General features: G+C 59.8%; 1 protein-coding gene across 4 annotated transcripts in view; it reads left to right on the plus strand.

Annotated features, from left to right (window-relative positions):
* AGO2 (argonaute RISC catalytic component 2) overlaps positions 1-22,516 on the plus strand; it is a 103,199-nt gene that overhangs the window by 66,956 nt on the left and 13,727 nt on the right. For all 4 annotated transcript variants that reach the window (XM_047728580.1, XM_047728577.1, XM_047728578.1 and 1 more), the window contains 12 exons: positions 3,734-3,915; positions 5,963-6,099; positions 6,800-6,934; positions 7,708-7,795; positions 8,478-8,625; positions 9,261-9,380; positions 9,508-9,630; positions 12,394-12,527; positions 13,918-14,102; positions 15,151-15,310; positions 18,811-18,901; positions 20,674-20,868. In XM_047728580.1, coding sequence (XP_047584536.1) covers positions 3,734-3,915; positions 5,963-6,099; positions 6,800-6,934; positions 7,708-7,795; positions 8,478-8,625; positions 9,261-9,380; positions 9,508-9,630; positions 12,394-12,527; positions 13,918-14,102; positions 15,151-15,310; positions 18,811-18,901; positions 20,674-20,868 — 1,698 coding nt within the window. The remainder of the gene's footprint in view (positions 1-3,733; positions 3,916-5,962; positions 6,100-6,799; positions 6,935-7,707; positions 7,796-8,477; positions 8,626-9,260; positions 9,381-9,507; positions 9,631-12,393; positions 12,528-13,917; positions 14,103-15,150; positions 15,311-18,810; positions 18,902-20,673; positions 20,869-22,516) is intronic.

The following is a 22,516-nucleotide window of genomic DNA, read 5'->3' on the forward strand; positions in this document are numbered from 1 at the left end:
TGTTGCTTCTTGTGGGGCATGGGGGCCAGCACGGGTCTCTCCCCATGGCAGCTCGGACTCTGTTGGCCCAGCGACTTGAAGAGTGTGGCTTTGGTCTATCTGGAGAGGTTGAATTTCACAGCAGACTCCCCCCTTCTCCAGGCCGGGGTGTAGCCGGGGAGCCCGACAGAGCCACCTGCCCCATTCAGGCCCTGGAAGGTCCCAGAGCCAGTAGCCCTGCGTCCCCCACCTCCAGCCCATGGCCTTGGGCTGCTGTGTTGTTGGGACAGAGACCTGCGGCTCATTCAGAAATCGAAGTATCCTGGTGTGTGGACGGACTCTGCCGGCTGGCGGCCCAGACCGACAGAGAATGTCCTCAGGCTTGTGTCACAGCTGGAGGCCAATGCTGCCCTTCCCTGTGAAGCCATCGCTGTCCCGAGGCTGTCACATCGGCCTGCTAGGCAGTCTCTTGAGGCACCGAGCCCGGCAGAGACTCACGGGGCCTGGACCTCGTTTTGCCTCATGTGGGGCCAAGAGGAGGCCGGGCTGGAACCCGCTGAAACATGGGTCCAAGTGTCTTTTGCTGAAGGAATGTGCAGCTGCCTACACCCGCCCCGTTTGCTCCTAGAGGCGTTTCCCCAGCTTTATGGAGGTATAATCGACAAATGAAATTGCTTGTATTTAAAGTCTGTGATGATGTGACATGTCTGTACGTTGTGGAATGATCACCACAATTAAGTTGTAATTAACATGTTCATCACCTCGTGTAATTACTGCTTTTTAACTTTTTTTCACATTTTCTTAATTGACGTGGCAAAATGGTATGGCAGTGCCTTTCTTGCAAAGAAAAGTTGGGTTTGTTTATCCGAAGGCCTCATTACTTCCTAAGAACCTCATTTGTGCTTGAGACCAGACTCTCATCTCCTTAAAGACAGGCTCTCCCCCGGCCTGAGCCCCGGCGTGGCTCTTCCCGTGGTGGCTGCCGGTCGCAGTCCTGCAGGACTGGAGCGGAGGGGCGCGCTGGGCAGGCTCAGACTGCCATTTTCGGCTACAGTGTGGTGGACACGCCCGTGACTGTGGTTTCAGGTGTACGACATAGCACTTGGACAGCTGCATGCGTTACGAAATGCTCCCCGTGACGATCATGGTCGCCACACGGCGTCCTGATGGGACTGACCGCACCCCCGGGGCTGTGCCGGGAGCCCCCGGGACGGATTTTGGTGCCCGGACGCGTGCACCCCGTCCTCGCCCTCATTCGTTTCGCCCAGGCCCCCACCCCTCCCCTCTCATGACCACTGGTTTGTTCTCGGGATTTACAAAAGTCTTCCTGTTTTTCTGTTTGTTCGTTTTGTTTTTTAAATTCCAGATGTAAATGAAATCATGTGTTTGTCCCTGTCTGTTTCACTTGGCATGATGTGCTCTGGGGCCCGTCCGCGTTGTCGCAGACGGCAAGCCGCCCCGCTCTGTGACGACCGAGCAATGTCTGTCACATGCAGCCTGCACCCTGCGAGCCCGTCGGCCGGCGCCCGCGCTACCCTCCCGCATGGCTTTTGGAGAGAACGCTGCGGCCTGTGCAGGGACACCCGTGTTTCTTCCAGTTCGTGTTGCCGTTTTCCCGGGCACGTCTCCCATAGTGGCGTTGCCGGGTCACATCACGCGGGAACTCCTGCCGACCGCTCTTTGAGGACCCTCCATGCTGTGTCCCGCGGCGGCTGCGTTCCTGCCAGCAGTGCCCAGCACGGCCCGTTTCTCCGCATCCTCACCGACACTTTCTCTTTGTACTGTTTGGATTCCGGCCATTGGGACAGGCGTGAGGTGACGGCTCATCGTGGTCCTAGTCTTCTGGTTTTAGCAGCCGTGTGTGCAGCCATAACCTCTATCATTTCCTTCTGGAAGGGTCCCTGCCGCACTGTCCTTCCATGGTTTAGTGCAGCCACTCGCTGCTCCGTCCTGAGGTCCGTGGGCCTACAGGCGTCTCTTTTCTCTCTTGGCTGTCCCTGCGCTGGGCCTTGGGCCATGGCTGGGGAGTGGCTGCAGGCGTGGCGGCACTCCGAGTGCTGCTGGGCAGGTGTCCTCCGGGACACGGGCATGCAGGTGACTTCAGTGCACGGGGTTGGCTTGCGACTCTCGGCTCTAGTGACTGTGACTGTGGTGAGTGCGTGAGGGGAGGCGTTCCTCCGGAGTGGGGAGTGGCCTGCAGCCTGTTGAGGGAGGAGGGTGGTGGGAGGCTGGGGAGGAGCCATGTGCGGCCCTCACGCTTCCCTGGATGGGGCTCCTAGGCCAGAGTTTGGAGTTTGCCCGGCCCCCGCAGGGGTAAGGCAATCCAGGCGGGCAGTGGGACGGACCCTCTTCATTCCGGGACTTGCGGTCTTGGGGGGCCCAGGGAGGTGCATCTGTGTCGTGCTTCCCCCGAGGGTGACAGGCCCTGGTGGCATGGGGAGCGGGCTGGACCTTCAGTTTGAGCCTCTGTATTTTATGTATAGGAAGTGGTGAATCAAGTCTCCCCTACTGGGATCTTTGGATGTTTAAGGATAAAGTAGATACAGTCCGTGACCCATCAGATTAGACGTGCCATAAATACTAGTTTCAGGATTCAGAATGTTTGATCACCAGGTGGGGTCTGTGTTGGCCGTATGTTGGGGACGTTCTCTGATGACTGGCCAGTGAGCTGTGGGAGGGTGAGTGATGGGGCAGAGGTGGGTCTGGGCGCTCGAGGAGCCAGGCAGGGGTGGGGTGAGGGTGGTGAGGGGGAGCAAGGGGCGCTTCACAACCGGGCAGAGGCTGTCTGCTTCAGGGAGTGGGTCACTGGGGCGGGCTCCCGACCTCTGTCCAGGACGCCAGTCGCTGGCCACAAGTGACCGTGTCAGTGTGGATTCAGGAAAAGTTAACAAAGCTGAAAACTCTGTCCCTCGGCCACACTGTCCACATTTCAAGTGCTCAGCGGCTGCAGCGGGGCAGTGGCTGGCGTCCTGGGAGGCACCAGAAGAGACTGTTTCCGCTACCACAGAAGAGTCTTCGGACAGAGCTGGGGGAGACTGTTGAGCACTGTTGTGGCAAGCGTTCTGAGGTTTGGCCGAGCGTTTGAATTTCTTCCCAGGGGATTCTGATGGGTCTCATAGTTGAAGCTTTTTTTCTCCGCGTGTTTTGTACCTGGAGGTGCCGGTGCCCTTGGGATCAGCTGGTCCTGTAGAACAGCACCCGGGAACGTCGGCGGGAAGAGCCCGGCACGGGTCCCCACCACCCACATTCCCTGTTCAGAGACCGACGTTCCCACATTTTGTCATGACCCTGTTTGGTTAGAGGAACGCGGGAGGCATTTGCCGTAGGCGGGCACAGGGACCCATCTGGAATCGCGGGTGTTAGCGTTGGGCGGTCGGCTGAACCACGCGTCTGTTCCGAGAAGGCATTTGGTTCCTGGTCTATTCACTGCGAGCTGAGCTTGTGGACTCTTAAGGGACCCAGGAAATGGGAACCCCCAGACCCATTGCAGCACCTTCAGTTCCACCAGGAAGCAACTCTCCAGGACCCCCACCCCGTCTGGGGAGCCCCACACTGGCGGTGCCGCCTCATGACACGCCTCTCGCTGCCTCGCTCTGCAGGCTGCCTCCGTGTGCGGCGCCAGGCTGCGGTCCCCGGCCCCGCGTCCGTCACGGAGCCCGTGTGAGCCTGGTGGGGTAGAGGACGGGCTGAATTTCCCAGCCCAGCCGTGTTCCAGAAGCTGCGTCAGTAACGCGTGCTCTGCCCGTCCCGGCAGGTGGAGCTGGAGGTCACGCTGCCCGGAGAAGGGAAGGACCGCATCTTCAAGGTGTCCATCAAGTGGGTGTCCTGCGTGAGCCTACAGGCGTTACACGATGCACTTTCGGGGCGGCTGCCCAGCGTCCCCTTTGAGACGATCCAGGCCCTGGATGTGGTCATGAGGCATTTGCCATCCATGAGGTGAGGACCAAGGAAGCAGGAGCGTCTGCCTCCGGCCCGGAGTGTGACCTGGAAGGGACGAGGTCTCTGCGCAGGGATGATTGGGGTTTGGGAGACAGGGTGGTGGTAGTTACGGGTTTCTGTGATGAAAATCATTGCAGTACTAACATGAAACACTTAATATCATTCAGTAGAGCATGTGACTCCTGATCTCAGGGTTGTGAGTTCGAGCCCCACGTTGGGCAGAGATTACTTTGAGGGGAAAAAAAAAAAGAAATCACCAGAATGCTCAACTGGGTACAAAAAAGTGGACTCCCTGCCCGTCCTTGTGCACACTTGTGCTCCTTCCCTTGCATATACCGTGAGCATGGTGTGTCCGTGGTGCTCACACGTAGGACTGGGAATAGTAGGCTGATACTCCCAGCGCCCCACCTGACAGTGCGCCCACCGCATGGAGGCAGGGACCGCGGGCGACACAGTGCTTCGGACCGCCGGCGTATTCCACAGGGCGGCTTTTCTCCCACAGATGGCCGCACGTGGACTTCCTGGGACAGAGGGTGCATGGACACTTGAAGGGCTCGTGCTCGACCCTGTGGCAGGGCTGCACTAGTCCCCCTGTCACAGCCTCAAGGGAGCCAGGCCACTTGGTCACACGCAGACCTTGGGGTTCTGACCTGGGACCACCCGCTCTTTCCTTGTGTGGGGCACCCGCCAGGGCTTTGGGAACTGTTTGAATGAACCAACGACCGACCGACCGACCGGAGTCATGAGCCTCCATGCTGACCTCTCCTCAGAGTGACAAAGCTCGAAGATTTGAGGGGGGGTGGGGCTCCCTTTGTTCTTTTGTAGTGAGAGAAGGTGCTCTGGGATGCCTTGTTGGATTTTAAAGGGATCCTGGGGTTCTCAGTCTCCAGACATGGGTGGGGGTGACCAGATAGCTGGCAGGTGTCCCTCGTGCAGGGATCCTTCCCCCAGCCCCCAGGATATAATCTCTTTCTGCTTGGAACTTCTGTCGGCAGGAAGGCAGGTGGGTGGGGATAAAAAAAAATCCGGAAAGGCAGTTCAAAGTGTTGAATACGTTTTTCAAACAAGTGGCAGAAATCACTGTGATTTTTGTTTTCTGAGTTTTGAATTAATTACCGTGTTACTTTTAGAATCAGGAGGAACGTCTCCGTTCATTTTGGAGAAATAATAGAAAAAGTGGCAGGAATACCGTGTAAGGAAGAGAAAGGCGGAAAGAGAAAGGACTGTCTCCACAGTCTGGTGGATAGTGCAGCCTGGGGTGGATAACACGAGCCCCAAAAGACGCATCTTCCTTTTGGATCCTCTGTAAGGTGCATCCCGGAGTCCAGGCGTCACTGGCGCTGCCGCACTAAGGCATCTGCCTTGCTCACGGGGCCTCCTGCTCTCTGTGCCCTGGGTGCGGCCGGGCCCTGGAAGGCCTGCAGGTCTTCCCACATGTCCACCTCGCCGTCCCGCCTGGGAGGCCGCACCCCCCCCCACACACACACATTGAGCCCCTGCCCTGCAGAGGGGCGGCATGGAGCGGGGACTAGATGCTGGGCACCGTGTCCCGACACGGTCCTGGACAGGGCAGCCAGGCTCCCTGGGCCCGGGGCTGCTTCAGTCCGGCCGCCTCGGGTGGACACTCCTTCCAGCTGTCCCTGCAGTGCACTGCCCGAGAAAGACGTGAGGTGGTGTGTGCAGAGAAGCCCTAGTCGGTGAGCAGGGGAGGCCCAGAAACACGAGCCAGAGCCAGGGACACACCGTGTGCCCCAGGGCCTGTGCGGCCAGAGCCCGTGCCTAGGGTCTGGAGCCATGGGGGGAGGGGCGGGAGACCCACTCCAGGGAGGAAGCCGCCGAGGCCCTGCGTCTCTGAGGCCGAGCCTCCAGCAGTGTTCCTCAGGGTCCGCCACGGACACCTGCCACGCGCCCCTTGGGGACCTGGTTTGGTTCGGAGGAAACCGGCGGAACCATGGGTGCCTGTGCACGGGCCTGGTGGCTCGTCATGACGAGCGGACTTGGCGTCCGCCTCCCCTGCCTGACCCCACGAGGGCGCTTGTTTCAGGTACACGCCAGTGGGCCGCTCCTTCTTCACGGCGTCCGAGGGCTGCTCCAACCCCCTTGGCGGGGGCCGGGAAGTGTGGTTTGGCTTCCATCAGTCCGTCCGACCTTCTCTTTGGAAAATGATGTTAAATATTGATGGTAAGCAAAGCCCCTGTCTTTGTCGTCGGGGGACGGGGTTGGAGCGTTGCCGAGGGGCCGAGATCCGGGGAAACGCCTGTGTGGCCGTTTCCAAACGTGGCCTCCGTCCAAGCCGCAGATGCCGTGTCACACCTGACCTTCCTCTCCTGCTTGTGAGACGTGAATCTTAGAGCCGCATGCAGGGCCCATTCCAGAGACTAAGGCTCTGGGTGCCGAGACGGGCCAGCGTCCCTGACTTGTTCCCAGATCCTGCTTCCCGTGTCCAGCAGGCAGGGCTTCCCCCCACCAGGCCTGCCCTCTGTCTCACCTTTTCATTTTCTGCCTGGTTGGCAGGAGCACCGGGTAGCTGGCTGGGGGCCAGCCTGCTCTGTTGCCTTCCGGCTGATCTCCGGGTTCAGGGTGCCCTGCCCTCTCAGGAGTCTCAGGGTTGCATCGTGCCAGGAACGGGAAACCTCAGAGGGTCCCCGGTTATGGCTCTTGGGGTCTGGCGGAGTTTCATCTTAAGGCTTTTGACTCTCAGAGGGCGGCTTTATCTTTGGGTCCCAAGCCAAAGGAGGATGGGGCAGCCCCTGCTGGTGCTGTCCCACCCATAAGGCCTGGAGGTGGACCCCGGGGACGGCAGGGAGCAGAGGCCAGGCGGCCGGACTGCAGGGGACACACCTCACCTCACCCTTTGCTTTTCTTTTGTTCCCACCAACAGTCTCAGCAACTGCGTTTTATAAGGCACAGCCGGTAATCGAGTTTGTTTGTGAAGTTTTGGATTTTAAAAGTATTGAAGAACAACAGAAACCTCTGACAGATTCCCAAAGGGTCAAGTTTACCAAAGAAATCAAAGGTGGGTCCCTGCCTTGTGCGTGTGGCCCCGACTCTCCCCCCTCACTGCCCTTCCTGAGCTCCTAGTGGAGAGGAGGAGGCGAGCGTGGTCAGCCGTCCGGTGAATTACCACAGAGATGAGCCAAGCCCATGTCACAGCTCGGGAACAGTGATGTTCTGAGTAAATGGCTTTCCTCTTAGGCGAGAGGCGCGGGTCAGTGACTGGTGGCCTGCACGTCCCTGGACTCCAGGACCAGAGAGCCCGTAGCTCACGCTGTCCTGGAACGGGGCGCATGCTTCCGTGCCTTGTTGTCATGTGCCTTTACACCCCTAGCAGCATCTGTCCCCACCCCGCCAGCTTACCCCTCAGGGAGACACGGCCCGAGTGTGGTGGCCTGGCTCAGGCTCCTCTGGCCGGCTGGCACCTGTTGCCTACGCCCCTCCACACCTGTCCTCAGAGGGCTTTCGAAAGGCCGTCAGAAGTACCCATTGCTAAAAATAATCCTGGAGAAAGCACAAAGTCTCTCTGAGCCAACGTAGTGACTTTTATCTTTAAGAACAGTGGCCAGCCGCTGGCCTTGGCATTTCTGGGGCAGAAGGTGGTCCTGGGGGTGCAGCGGGCCCCGTGCAGAGGTCCTCCCCTTGGGGCCAGTGTGGCCGAGCAGCTGCCCCAGAGCACCCTCCCCTCCTTGGGTCTGTGGGCGTGGCTCCCAGGACAGCTGGTGCTGGGGGGCGGGTGGTGTTCCGGGCTGGGGCAGGTCTTGACTCTGAGGCCGGGCTGCTCTGTGTCCCCAGGTCTAAAGGTGGAGATAACGCACTGTGGGCAGATGAAGAGGAAGTACCGTGTCTGCAACGTGACCCGCCGGCCCGCCAGCCACCAAACGTAAACGGCCTTCCCTTCCCCCCAGATCAGCTCTCATGGTCGCTCTGGTGTGCAGACTCTAGAGGAGGGGCCCTTCTGGAAAGACGCATTTCATTCTAGTTCAGAATTTTGGAACTGCACATTCAGCTCAGTGGAGCCGGACGTTACCTGAGGAAACCCAAGTCACACAGTTGCTCTGCTTGGGGCGGGACGGGGTGGCGGCTCCCTGTGGATTTTCCCTCCTGAGCTCTGCAGGCGAAAGAGGGTTGTTTGGTTTGTTTTCTAATCCTCGGTGCTGGGCAGGAGCAGGGATCAGTGGGCACCCCCCGCCCCAGCCTGGCCAGTGCTGGGACATCTGTCTCGTGCCGTGTGCTCCAGTCCGAGGTTGGCTGGGACGTGCGCAGGCCATTGGCGGGGGGGCTCGTTTGTCCTCGGTGCCTCATGCATACTGTAGAGCTCTGTGATCTGTGATTATCGCATGTTATAGGTGTGGAAGTATTTTTTATTTCCCAACTCCAGAGATGATATGAAAGTTTAAGAACTACACGTCTAAAGGGCGTGATTGGTTTTGACCCCTGGAAGGTGCTCGGGACATTTGCCCCCCTCCCAACCCCTCATCCCCCTTCTTCAGCCCTCAGCAAGCAGACTGGGGGAGCCGCCTCCCACAGGGTCCGCTGCCTGAGCCCCTTCCTGGCTTCCCTAGGTTCCCGCTGCAGCAGGAGAGCGGGCAGACGGTGGAGTGCACGGTGGCTCAGTACTTCAAGGACAGGCACAAGCTGGTCCTGCGTTACCCGCACCTTCCATGTTTACAAGTCGGACAGGAGCAGAAACACACCTACCTTCCCCTCGAGGCAAGTCCCATCTCCTGTCCACCTGCTCTGGGGCTGGCAGGAGAGCCAGGGGCCTCCAGCCAGGGATGCCCCTTGCGCCTGCCTCCCCGTGAATGACACGGTGAGGAGACTCCCGTGGGGTTCCTGGGCCGATAGAGGACGTGCCCGTTGTGCCCAGCAGGCCCCTTGCACAGGCTGGAAGGTTCAGAAAAGCTGCCATTTCTTCACTTGGAAAAGTCCTGGCCCGGAGGAAGACTAAATGCTAAAACGGTCCCAAATTTTAACTCTTTCTGTTAGTGTCTTAAGTTCTCTGCACTCGTCCAGTTACCCCAGTGTCCAGTTGGTCTTCCTGGGCCCCAGTGCAGAAGCCCAGCCTCCTCCCCGTCAGCGCGCAGCTTCCTGCTCTCACGTCATGAGGTTCCCAGCGCACGGTGGGGCAGCCAGGCTCCCCCAGGAGGCCTCTGCTGCTGACTGCGGGCCCTCGAGCAGCCCCTGGTCCTGGAGGATTGCTGGGTCAGTCACCATGGTGTCTGCGTGGCGCCATGTGTGGCTAAGAGATGGACATGTTCCAGGCCGAGCCAGGGCGCCGCGCTCAGCCGCAGACCCCAGCCTCTCCCCAGCACCGGGCCAGCTCTGTGTCTGTCCCTTCTTCGTAGGTCTGTAACATAGTGGCAGGACAGAGATGTATCAAAAAACTGACCGACAATCAGACCTCAACCATGATCAGAGCGACTGCCCGGTCAGCACCAGATCGTCAAGAAGAGATCAGCAAGCTGGTGAGAGTCGCGCTGCTGCGGCCGGCCTGGGGGTGGGGACTCCATGGGAACTGTGCTATGTGGTGTGGGGGAGGGGAGCCCCTGATGTTTGGGATAGAGACAGATTACTTCTTTTTTCCTTTTCAAGATGCGAAGTGCAAGTTTTAATACAGATCCGTATGTTCGTGAATTTGGAATCATGGTCAAGGACGAGATGACAGATGTGACCGGGCGGGTCCTCCAGCCGCCCTCCATCCTCTACGGGGGCAGGGTACGTCGAGGGCGGGGCTGAGAGACGTGCGTGGGTGTGTGCGCACTGTGTCTGCCAGTGGTGGTGGAGCAGCAGCTTTGGACCCCCCGGGGGCAGCACTGTTGCCAGAGGTGTGGACCGGGCAGGGTACGGAGTTCTGGCCGCGCTCACCCAAGCCAGCACGTGGGCAGAGCAGCACTAAGCTGCTCTGCCCTTACTGAAGATCGTCAGAATTGCCCTTTGTCTTTTCAAAAGGTGACTTTTATTATCCCATTAAAATCTGGAAAGCATTGTTCTTGGACACTCTGCACTGATGAATTATTTTCCAGAAACTTCTACTTTTTTTCTAGTGGGTTTTTTTGTTTTGTTTTATTTTTTGACTTTGGTGTTGGAGGTATTTGGTGACAAACAGTTGTTAGTCATTCAAGTTTTTGTTTTTGCCCGTGTGATGCCTGGCCTCGTCGGCACATCGTAACGCAGTCCTGGCTGTCGAGCGCTGCGGAGCTCGTGGGAAGGGCTTGTGCACTCCGTCGGGCCAGGCCTCAGATGCGGAGCACAGCTCTACAGGGCAGACGGCGGCGCCCGGGGCCTTGGCCTCACTCACCTGCGAGCTGTGACCCTGCCTCTTACCCTAGTCCTCGGGACCTGTAGCAAGGCCTGGTTTTGTTTGTGGGGTTTTCCCTTTCTTTCTTTTTTTTTTTTTTAAAGATTTTATTTGTTTATTTGACAGAGAGAGATCACAAGTAGGCAGAGAGGCAGGCAGAGAGAGAGAGAGGGAAGCAGGCTCCCTGCCGAGCAGAGAGCCTGATGCGGGACTTGATCCCAGGACCCTGAGATCATGACCTGAGCTGAAGGCAGCAGCTTAACCCACTGAGCCACCCAGGCGCCCGGGTTTTCCCTTTCTTATTATAAAACATAAGTTCTGCTTTTTAGAATGTTCCGAAGTTCAAAGGGTAAAACAATTAAAGGGAGGGTGGTGCTTGGCCGCTCAGCGGGAAGAGCCTGCAGGTCTTGATCCCAGGGTCATGGCTTTGACTCCCACATTGAGTGTGGAGCCTGCCTACCAGACAGCACAGCAGAACAAGGCATTACAGGAAGAAGACAGTTTCCCCAGGTCTCACGGGCTCTCCCAGGAAGCGACTGGTGTTCGCTGTATCCTTTGTAAGCTGCCCAGGGACGATTCATGTGTGTTTCCATCCCTTCCAGTGCGAACAGTAACATTAAGTGTGCTTTTTACTTGAAACTTTCTCTTGGAGCCCACAGAGGTCTTGGAGTTGGTTCCGTGTCTCTGTGACACGTGGCTTGTTTGTTTGGGCTCTGGATGGTTCTCTGTTGGGGGTCCCTGTCCTTTGAGGACGGCCTCTGAGCAAGGCTTCCCAGCTTTCTCAGCTCCCTTGTGCGTCTGCTGCGTGCAGATGCGGACGCCGTGCGGACACGGCCCCTTTTGAGCCCTTCTTAAAGCCCTCGGAGGCCCTGCCCCAGCCAGTGGAGAGACGGCTGGAAATAGAGGTTTTTGTGGCCCGTGGGTGGTCAACCAAGATCGCAAATCCAGTATTTTTGTTTTTGTTTTTTTCACGGCCCCTGCTTCTGTCTGACTTTCTGACTCAGTAAATGCAGGAATAGTTTGGGAAACAAAGTAGCTCTTATAAACTAATCTTGCAAAACTATTAGAATTGTAGGGATTGAAAGTTTATCATGCTTCTAAATGAACACATTTTTCCAGATCTCTGAAACATTTCAGTGAGAACACACATTCTTCTTCATCTACCCTACTCGTCCATTGTCGGAGCGAAACGTCAAAAGCCCCCCAGGGAACATTTAGTGATGTCTGGAGGCTGGTCTCCAGTGACAACAACCGCTGACGTTCTACAGCACACAGGACCGTCCACACGTCAGCAGGGCTGAGGCTGACACTCGTGTGTGTCATGAGAGCCCATGTCTGCTTAAGCCGTGTGTGCTCGCACGTGTGCGTGTGGAGTCTGGAGTACCAGACCGGTGGCAGGCCGTCTCTTACAGAGGGCTTTCTCTAGTGCAATGGGGATATAGTTATAAAAATACAGGAAAGAAAAGAGGTTCCTCTGGTGGCTGTGCCGAGGCCTGGTCCTTTCTGTTTGAGAGGGGACAAGCTCCAGTGGGTATGTCCCTCGCTCTGTCTCTACAAGTCAGAGTAGCTTCCATTCCTTAAACCGGGCAGGCATGGCACGAGGAGTAGAGGGGTCCTCCCCAGCCCACCTGCTCCCTGGCATCTTGACTTCCTTCCCCTCCTTGGCTGCCGGTGTGATGACGGGTGGAGTAAGTGAGAGCATGTTCTGAACCAGGAAGCCCTCCTGTGGCATCTAGAGGCCCTTCCATTCCTCGGGGCTGCCCATGAACTTCGGTGGGATTCTGGGCCTCTCTGCTCCCTGTGGCCTGTATCCACCCCTCCCTTCATCGGTCCGTCCATCTTCCATCTGCCCTTCCCTCCGTCCGTCCTTCATGCTCCCTCTGTTCACCCATCCCTCCTTCCATCCCTCCTCTCTCTACCCCATCCATCCCTCCCTCCATCCATCCTTCCACCCCCGTCTCCCGTCCAGCTCTTTGTCCGTCCATCCGTCCTGCAGACATTCTGGCCCACGTGCTCTGCGGGACAGGTCAGAGACGGGAGACCACACAGAGGCTCAGTTCTCAGCTTCGGGAGCACCATCGGACCAGGGGGCCAGCGGACAATAGGGAAAGTAACACAATCCAAGGTCAGAGGGATGTCTTTCCCTTTTCTCCTCACTCTAAACTTCTTGCCATTTGCAGAATAAAGCGATCGCCACCCCTGTCCAGGGCGTGTGGGACATGCGGAACAAGCAGTTTCACACGGGCATCGAGATCAAGGTGTGGGCCATCGCCTGCTTTGCCCCCCAGCGTCAGTGCACGGAAGTCCACCTGAAGTAAGGCCGCTGGAGGGGCGGGCGCACCTGACCGGGGCGGGGCCGCTGGGGGCGGGGCCGCTGGGGGGGCGGGCGCACCTGACCGGGGCGGGGCCGCTGGGGGCGGGGCAGCGGGCTTGGTGATGATGGCCAGGTTCCGTCCTCAGCCTTTCCCTGGCAGAGGGCACTTGCCCAGGATGTGGGGGCCACCTCAAGGCTGCTATTCCTTCTCAGACTTACTGGTGGAGGCAGCGTGAAGAAGTAGTACAGATTATGTAAGAAACAAAGCAGTAAATGAATAAACTTGAAAATTAGATGCAAAAGAGAAAATTATATTCAGTGAAGTTGTTACTTGGGAAAATAAACCATAAAAACAAAAAACTTGGGAAAAAAAATTGTCCCTACTTGGTCCAGGCGTTGGACCTTTGAAAGTAGCACCAGGAACGTGCAGCTTCGCCACTCCCCACTTTCGTGCCAGACAGACCTGACGGCGGAGAGAAAGCTTGAGCTTCCCGCCTGCCTCGGTGGAAGCGGGAGGGAACCCCACGCCCGCGGCGCGCGCGTAGCTGCTGCACATCCTGGCGGAGGCCGGCTGGACAGTCCCGAGCGCGGAGTCCGGCCGAGAGCTGGCTGTCCTGCACGCGGCCAGCGGAGCGAGCGGGAAGCACAGAGCAGACTAGGAAACAAGTCGGTTGGGTGTGGCCCCGGGCGTGTCTCTCCGCCGTGTTCTGGCCTCCGCTCCTCTGTGCTCGATGGCGCGGTGTGAAGGCCCCCGCGGTGCCCGGCTTCAGTGCACTGAAGTCCAGGAGGCTGAACCCGGCCCCGCCCGGGGCCGCGTGTCCACACCACACTGTAGAAGGCGATGTTATTTTTATTCCGAAGTTTAAAATAGACGCTGTTGATCCGTCTGAGCCCCTCCCCCACCGTGGCTTCTCCAGGCCCTCTGACGGCAGCTGCTGGTGTTCCTCTCGCTGTGGTTGGTCCCGTTCTCCCCATGGCAGTGTCACCCAAGTCCACATTGTACACCCAAGATCAATGGGGACACGTCCGGGGGGACGGTGCGTTCACAGCTGTCCTCCCCATGGCGGTGTCTGGTGTTTCCAGAGCCCTGGGTTCTGTACCAGCACCGGAGGCTGGTCAGGCCTGCTGCATGGACGGCCCCTGCTCGGAAAGGACAGCACTGTCCCCACACCTGCAAGTGGCTTCGCAGGAACTGCTGTGTGTGCACATACCTTCTTCTTGAGTTGATGTGTTGTCACGGTTTCGTCCAGGTCTTAAACTTGGACGGGGATGTCAACATACAGGGTTTGAGGTTGGGCCATTAAAGCCAGGCCCTTCCTTGGGGCCTCTGGCTGGTTTGGAGCCTTGGGCACTTGACGTGCATTTGCGTCTACTGGCCCTTCTCCTTCAGGTCCTTCACGGAGCAGCTCAGAAAGATCTCGAGGGATGCTGGAATGCCCATCCAGGGCCAGCCGTGCTTCTGCAAATACGCCCAGGGGGCAGATAGCGTGGAGCCCATGTTCAGGCATCTGAAGAACACGTACGCCGGCCTGCAGCTGGTGGTGGTCATCCTGCCGGGCAAGACCCCCGTGTACGGTAGGCCCCCCCTGCTCTCGTGGTCCCTGTGGCCCCTGCCTTCATGACACTGGGGGGGCTGGGCGGGGCCTGAGCCCTGGGTGTGTGTGCCACACCGGGGAGTGCTCGTGCCTGGCCCATCGCTCCCATATCCACGCCGAGGCCACCCTCCCTGGAGGCCGGCACCTACAGTTAGCTTGTCATGCCCACTTGGTGCCCACACAGGGATCGCAGGGGCCACTGTCTCCATGCCTGCCTCAGAGCTCGCTGGAAGTTCATCAGACTTAATGCCAGAACAGCAGTTATGGGTCCATTTAGCTAACACTTAGCAAGCGCCCTGCAGTGCTGTCCCAGGCCTGGCGGGTTCAGGGATCCAGCCCCCCTATCCAGGAGGCCCCAGGGCAGTGGGGGTGCAGACAGGTGACTCCCGGACAGGCGGTGGGGCTGGGGACCATGAGGCTCAGGTAGTGTCCCCAGCCGGGTCCCCAACTAGATGGGGACAGAATCAGATATGTAAAACCCACACATCTCTTCTCTGAGCACCATCTCCAAAGAGCGAGGAGGACACCACCGGTGTTTCCATCCCGAAGTGCCATGTTCCACAGGGTGCGCGGGAGCAGCTGACAGTCACTTCATGAAGAATCCAGAAACGGGGGCGGGGGGAGGCTAGATAGCTCTTTGAAGTCGGGTGTGCGTGTGCTATCAGGTCGAGGATGCCAGTGTCTTTATTCTAATGACTCAGGATCTGCTTATAACCCTGAGCACCGTGATCGAAGGCAGCAGTCCTAGCCAGGAGGGCCGCGGCGTCCCCCGGGCCAGCCTGGCTCTGCCCACACAGCCCTGCAAGTCCCTGAAGGGTCCTCCGTCCTGCCGAGCCCAGACTCGAGCTCTGGGGCCTGACCCCCCGCCTGCCAGCCACCCCCTCCCAGCAGCATAGCCGCCCACGGGGCTGCCGCGGCTGTGCTTCCATGCCGACCGCTGCAGTTTCAGGGTGGGGGCGCTGTCAGGGTGAGCAGAGGAAGAGGGGCCAGTGAGAGCTGCCAACATGTGCCTCTTTCATGCTCCGCAGCCGAGGTCAAGCGCGTGGGAGACACGGTGCTGGGGATGGCCACGCAGTGCGTGCAGATGAAGAACGTGCAGAGGACCACGCCCCAGACCTTGTCCAACCTCTGCTTGAAGATCAATGTCAAACTGGGGGGCGTGAACAACATCCTCCTGCCCCAGGGGAGGTAAGGCCGGCTTTGGCCACGTGTGCGGCAGTGGGCAGCACAGTTCCTGGAGGGATGGGGGTGCGGCGCACACGTGGGCCCCTTCAGATCCCCGGCACCAAGCACCATCCTGGACAGTCCCAGCAGACATGGGCAGTGCTGCCCCAAGTCTGGGGAACAAGGGGCATAGGGGAGTCTTGGAGTGCTATGGCCAGGCTCCCTCAGTGAGGTGAGACCAGAGAAGGGCGCAGGGGTCCTGGGACGTGGGACATGGGATGGGGCAGCCATGCTATGAAAGGAGTGAGCGGGTCAGAACCAGAGCTCACCTGGAACATCTAGGACACGAGCCTCAGCAGAGCAACACACATCATTGCCGTGTGGGCTGCCAATGGGCGCCCCTGAGGCCGTCAGTACCAGGAGCCGACCCCTGGAACCCTGAGAGGCTCCGCAGCAGGGCACACTGTTGGCAGACTCCAGGCTGGGGTAGGGGTGTGGGGCTGGCATGGGATCAGTGGGCGGGGCTGTGGGGTCCTTGGTCCCTCTTGGCCTGGCATGGGGCCCTGGGTGCCCTGAGTGCAGGCCAGCTTCTTCTGCAGCAGGGAGAGAACTCTGTCGGGACAGATGCTGTCAGGGGGGTTCTTGCTGAAGTGTCTGGGCATTTGGGTTCGGGTTTGATGGCAGACATGGGTAAGCACGGGTCACTTGGCATGCTCACTCTTCAGTGTGTCAGCCAGCCCCCTGGGTAGAAGGGCCGGGCATGGAGGCAGCAGGCAGTCTGGCTGCTTCTGTGAGCTCGGGGCAGAGGCACGGGAGATGGCAATGTGTGCAGAAGCCTGACAGCCTGTCCGGGCTGCCTTTGTGGGCACGGCTGGGCGAGGCTCTGGTCAGCACCTCTGGGTCGGGACCCAAGCGAGGGCGTTCTAGTGAGTGCACAGCAAGGCCGCGGGCGGGGGGGCCGCCCCTTCAGAGCAAGGAGTCCCGCTGCTGAGGGGAGTTAGTAGGTCGCCGTGCGATGGCATGGAAAGACTCTGAATTCAGGGCCTGACAACTTTGAACTTGAAGACTGGCTCTGCGAGGTGGGGTCTAGTCATGGAGACCCCGGGGAGACACAAGGAGCCTCCAAGGGCAGGTGGTGAGCGCCCAGCCAGCGGGCTCTGATCAGTGGGTGACGGCCATGAGCCAGGACTGGGGCCACAGCACCAAGCGCAGCAGCCAGAGTCCCAGGCCTCTACTCGGGGGACCCACACGCATGGGTCTTGACAGGTTAGCAGCAGAGACATCATGGGAGGGACTGGAGCTCAGGAGGGTGAGGAGCTGGGGTTTCTATGGCAACGGACTGGTGGAGAAGGTAGCACTCTGCAGAAGGGCATAGGCTTGTGGGGATGCCTGCGAGAGGCTTGTTCCAGACCCGGGCGTGGTTCGGGCAAGGGCCCCGGGTGGGAGCCTGCCAGGACGGCTGGGGGTTGTTCTAGCCCAGGACCCAGCGGTGGGGGTCTGCTGGCAGTGGCCTGGGGCTCCCTCCAGGCAGGACACAGCTCCTGGAGGTGTCTGTTCTGAAAGGCTGCTCCAGCTCCAGGTGGAATGGGACCGGGAGGCCCCAGCGTTGTCTCGTGAAGGATGCTGGTGTGGGGGAGGGTGGGGGGCTGCCCCGAGACGGTATGTTTGGAAGATGGCGCTGCAGGGCCTGCAGACAGGCTGGGTGTGGGCTATGAGCAGAAGAGGAGAGTGTCCAAGGCTCTCGCTCTGCTGAGCCTCTGTGGCCCTAAGCAGCACAAGGGGTGGGGCTTGCGGGGTCCCGCTGAAGGGGCTTCTCGGTGGGCGAGCAGAAACAGGTCTGCTATCAGGGATGTGTGATTAGGGCTCTGCAGCAGAGAGCTGGGATTGAAAACCAGGAGGCAGACCCCCCAGGGCAGGGCATAGACAGGAGGGAGGCCAGGCCTGCTGCCCTGGAGGCTTCGTGGTTAAAAAGGTCATGGAGACGGAGCCAGCAGTGGGGCCCCAGAAGAGAGAGGAGGACCAAGCAGGTCCTGGACCCCAGGGGCACTGCAGCCTGTGTCACATGGTGTGGATTCTGCCACGCAGGGGTGGGGGACCTTGTGCAGGGAGCCTTGTTGCCAAGGCAGCAGGACATCTGGTGGGAGGGGCCCGAGGCTGCTGGGAGGTGGGGAACGGGTGCAGGAGCAGGAGCTTAGCAGCAGGCGTAAGCAGGAGAGCCTCAGGGGAAGGAGGGAACGGAGTCTGCAGGCAAGTGTGGCTTCCCAGTGGAGGCCAGAGTCACAGCTGCCGGTGCACAGGGAGGGAGCTGGGAGGAGGGCTCAGCACCAGTGCCAGAGAGAGCCAGGATGGGGCCGGGCTCTGGAGGCTCACAGAGAAGGGCCGCGGTCCACTACGGGGCCCAGAGACAGGTCGGTCTTCATGGCCATGGGCGGCATCTTCCCCCATGCGGGGAGCCCCCGTGAGCTCACCAGTGTCCCGCTTCCATGTCTCGGGACCCCCGGGAGAAGGGCCCCCCCCCGGGTGTGGTTGGCAGTACGCCGGAGCTTGCCAGGGAGCCGGTGCACGTTTCGTGGACACGGACACATGGCATCCACACTCGGAGCCCTTCCCCCACCTCTGGGCTCTGGGGGGGCTCTGGCCAGCGGGAGTCCCGCGGGGACCGTTCCCCAGTGAGTTCCGCTCCGGACTGGGCGGACGGGCACCTGGCGCCTCTCACCTCGGAGCAGCAAGGATGGGAGTGGCAGGAGCCTTTGGCGAGCGTGACGGACCAGGCCATCTGAAAGTGCTTGGCTTGCGTGTGCTCACGTCCGTGTTCGTGTCGGCTGCATTTTCCAGAAGAAAAAAGTAAGCCGTAGAGAGCATCAGCTCTGGAACGCAAAGCTAGCATGTGACCCTGTGCACACAGCCTCTTCAGGAAGGTGCTTGAACACAGCATTTGAACAACGAGGAGAGGAAGCCCGTGTTGTGCTTAGTCCGGGGTGGGGTTGCGGCTGGCACCTCGTGGGCTGAGAGCAGGGGTGCTGCTGAGCATCCTGCAGAGTGGGAGCGGCCCCCGCAGCGCAGGATGGCCCAGCCCCAAGTGGCCGCTGGACCACAGGGACGACTCTGGGGAGTGTGGCTGCAGGTCCCAGGTGGGAGGCAAGTACGGGACTCTTACGCGCATGGGGTCTTGCGTGTACGGTCATTGTCTCATGAATTCGTAACCTGAATGTAGAGACTCAGCACATCTTTTGATGAACGTGGAACGTTTCGGCACACAGAAGCAGGAGCCTCCCTGACCCCGGCCTCCGTAGCCGTGCACGCCTGACCTGTCTTGTCTCTGTTTCTCCTACCGCTCGTCCCCCGCACCGGGTTGTTTCTTTGGAAGCAGAGCTCAGACCTCGTGTGGCTTTATCGGCCAGGGTTTCTGTGTGGGCCATCAAAAAACATGAGGTTTTTGTCAAAAAGACAACCACAGGGCCTTTGCCACGCAAGTGACGCCCTTCGGGGGCACAGGCCTCAGACACTCTGGCTTCCCTCTGCAGGCCGCCTGTGTTCCAGCAGCCCGTCATCTTCCTGGGGGCCGACGTCACTCACCCACCCGCTGGGGACGGGAAGAAGCCTTCCATCGCCGCTGTGAGTATCTGTGCTTCCGCTGGGCCGCGGCGGCCGACGTCCTCCCACACATGGGACCTGCGCCCTGGCCAGGCTGCCTGTGGGAGGGCATGTGGCCAGAGCCGCCCCCAATACCCACAGTGGTTTGTGGAGCAGCTGGCAAAATAGAGTCTCGTGGAAAATTGGTATTTGGAGGGGACTCTGCACGTGGCTGAGTGTGTCTGAGAAGCCAGGAGGTCGTGACTCCCGTCTTGTGGGGCCCCACCTGCAGCTCCTGGGGGCCCTGGGGGCTCTCTGTGCAGGATTCGTGGGCCCACTTCCTTACACTGCACTCTTTTTAAACGTTTTCGTTTATTCTAAAACGCTGAACGTGAAGTAGTTACGGTCAGAGTTCAGTGGAGGCCTTGCCCTCCATCTGCCCGTGAGTTCCTTTTGGCTTCCGAGGGCTTTGCCTCCAGGCTCTGCACACCTGTGCTGCACACCCGCTCACCAGCTGTCTCCTGCCCTTGGAGGCTGACCTGGGCCCCTGCTCCGTGCCCCAGCCAACTGGGCCTGGGAGGGGCAGCATAACGGCCTTTTGTTCAAGAGCGTGTGGAATAGTGTGGACTGGGGAAGGGGTGCGCAGGGCCAGAGTGCTCCGTCGGAGCTGTGATGGGGCCCCCCATCTTCTGCATCCTGGGCAACCGGGTGGAGGGAAGGAGGCATCAGGCTCAAGGTCTGTGTCCCCAGCATCCCCCGTGGGGACTGCAAGAGTGACCTCCGGGCTGTTGTGCATCCTGTCACGTGCCTGACACCACGCAGGGCCACTTGTCGAGCCCTCCAGACTAATCAGAGAAGATTGACATTTTCTGAGCACCTGCTACACGCTGGGCTCTGGGCTGCATCACTCTGCTGAGTCATAACCTCGTGGGGTCACTGTTCGTTTCCTCAGCCGACACATGAAGGCTGGAAAAGCCGAGCTCCGTTGCTCAAGAGAAGCGACAGAAAACACAGCTGTAGACAGTGCGAGGCTCAGGGTTAGGGTCTGAGCTATGTGGGGTGTTGGGGGCCATCACGCTGTCAGGCTCCCGCGTGAGGGGTTTCGCGTCCCATTCCCTCCATCACGCCGGCTCTTTCTGGAGCAGTCACAGACGGGCAGCACCCGCCACATGTGTGGACAGGGCCAGCCACCATCTGACCATCCGGGGAGGCTGGGCCCCTGGGAGGTGCAGGCTTCCCCAGGGTCCGTTGTGGGCCCCCCCCCCCCCCACGCCGGGTGCGTCTGGTGTCATTCAGGGGCTGTGTTCCTCTGGCAAGGTAGCGTTCGGTAATGTGACTCTTCCTCCTGGACTCAGCCTTATGGAACCTCCGCGTCCTGCCTGGAGTGCGGTTTCCACCTGGTGAGACGCTCCCCAGCCCCTCCTTGCTGAGGAACTGTGCCGCTTGGGTTCTCGCCAGCTTGCCCTCGGGGTGGTCCCCCATTCCCGGGGAGCAGGGATGTGCCCTGATGGGCAGGCATCTTCTCTGGGGGAGCATGGTGCTTTGAGGAAACGAGGGCTTCCTCAACTGGCTTCTGTGGGGCTGATGGTGCTCAGCCAGCTCGGCTCACAGGTGGAGTCGGGGTTCAGAAGAGTCACCTCCTTTTCATCAGACGCTCACAGCACACTTATTCTCTGTCCCGTGTTTAGTAAGCACGGTGGCCGCGTCCCAAAAAGAAACACAGAGACAACAGGTTCGCCTCCCACACACCGCTGTCCCTCGACTGTGCTGTGACATCGGGGTGGTGACATGTGTGTCCTCGCTTGTCCGTGCAGGTCGTGGGCAGCATGGATGCGCACCCCAACCGCTACTGCGCCACGGTGCGGGTCCAGCAGCACCGGCAGGAGATCATCCAGGACCTGGCCACCATGGTCCGGGAGCTGCTCATCCAGTTCTACAAGTCCACGCGCTTCAAGCCCACACGCATCATCTTCTACCGCGACGGCGTCTCCGAGGGCCAGTTCCAGCAGGTGGGTGCCCGCAGCCGCCTCCGGGGTCTCAGAGTGCCCAAGAGTCACCTGTCCATCCGGCGCGCTGACGTCTGTTCTCCCCTGCAGTTCGTGTGGCCACGCCTGGACGGCGGGCCGGGAACAGGCCACCAGCCCAGCAGGGCCAAGGCAGGGCGGGAGGGGACGAGGAGCCACGGGGAAGTCGGGTCTGGACTGGCTCGGCTGGGTGCCCTTCCGGACGCTTGGTCGGGGGAGTCTGGGGACCCCCACTGTGTCTGGGGGTCACCTCCATGTGTGGCGGGAAAGGCAGGCTGCAGGGTGGAGGCCTCAGAGCCCTGGTGACGGCTCTGGCAAGGGGCCAGGAGGGCAGCTGGTCAGGAGCCCCGTTTGGGAGGAGGGCTCGCGGGACCGGCCACCGTCCAGATGGGGTCTTGGGTGACGTGTGGATCGCGGGCTCGGGCTGCTGTCCAGAAGGCGGGGGGCGGGGGCGTCAGACGTGGAGTGAAAAGGCGAGAGAGCAGGTACGGAATTTTGCTGCTGTGCTCTGCGTCCAAGCGCCTGCGTTCCCTCCCTGTTGCGGGGACCTCCGTCCTCGCCTAGCGCTTGGGAGAGCCATGCCCTGAATGTGTCTCCCCCACATCGATCCTAGCCAGGTACACCTCCTCCCACCCCGTCCCCACACGCACCTCTCTGGGAGATGTTAGCAGGGAAGGCAGAAGATCTGGGGGCCCGTGTCCAGTCCTGTGGGAGACCCACCTGGACAGGCACGCACCCCGAGAGCTGTGCTGCTGTGTGTCTGAGGCCCCAGGCCCCCCTGGGCATGCAGGCTAGAGAATGCCTAGACCTTCCTGCTCCAGAAGGGGGCCACAGCTCATACCCCCCACCCCAGGCCCTTGGTCAGTGGGAAGAAGGGAGTCAACCCTCTGGCCAGGGCTCCAGAGAGCTGCTGCAGGGGCAGGGCTGGTCCCTCTGACGTTCGCCCCCCAACATCCATGGTCCAGTGTGTGCCGACCTCGAAGGCACCTCTTATACAAAAGTTCTTGGCTTCCCTTGGTAGAGAATGTTCCCCCTTCTGTGCCCCTTGCCCCCGCCCCCCTACCACAGCCATTCCTGCTGGGAGGGGTCTGCGCCTTCTGTGTTTGTCACTCTGGGAGCACAGCCTGTGCCTTACAGAATCCCCACAGCTGGCGGTTCTCTACCCAGAACGCAAGACACTTTGGAAACAACACGATGTTTGATTCGGACCATGGTTAAAAATCTAAGGTGTGTGGTTCCTGGAGTGGCCTCATCACGGCCTGAGAAGTTGTTTGCCTGTTTATGTCAGACACAGAGGGTGAGAACAACGTCATAATGTTCCTATGCCCTAACTCCCAGGCACTTTGTACCTTCCTTTAGTCTTTGCAGCAGGCCTGCAAAGTTGGATGTTCCCACTTGAAAAGTGAAAAAAAGCTGGGCATCAGAGAGGGCCCATGGCTTTCCCAGAGCCGCACAGCTACCTGCGGCAGGGCTAGGGTGTGAACCCCGGTTTAAGTCCTGAGCCAGTGTTCGTTCCGCTGGGTTCTCCCTCCTCTCCGGCACGGAAAACGAGTTGCTGACTTGATCTGTTCATGTGTATGTCTCCCTTTGTGCTTTCTTACTTCTGTGCCTGATGGGTATCATTTATGGAGCA

This window comes from Lutra lutra, chromosome 4, assembly GCF_902655055.1.
Source record: "Lutra lutra chromosome 4, mLutLut1.2, whole genome shotgun sequence".
Taxonomy (NCBI): Eukaryota; Metazoa; Chordata; class Mammalia; order Carnivora; family Mustelidae; genus Lutra; species Lutra lutra.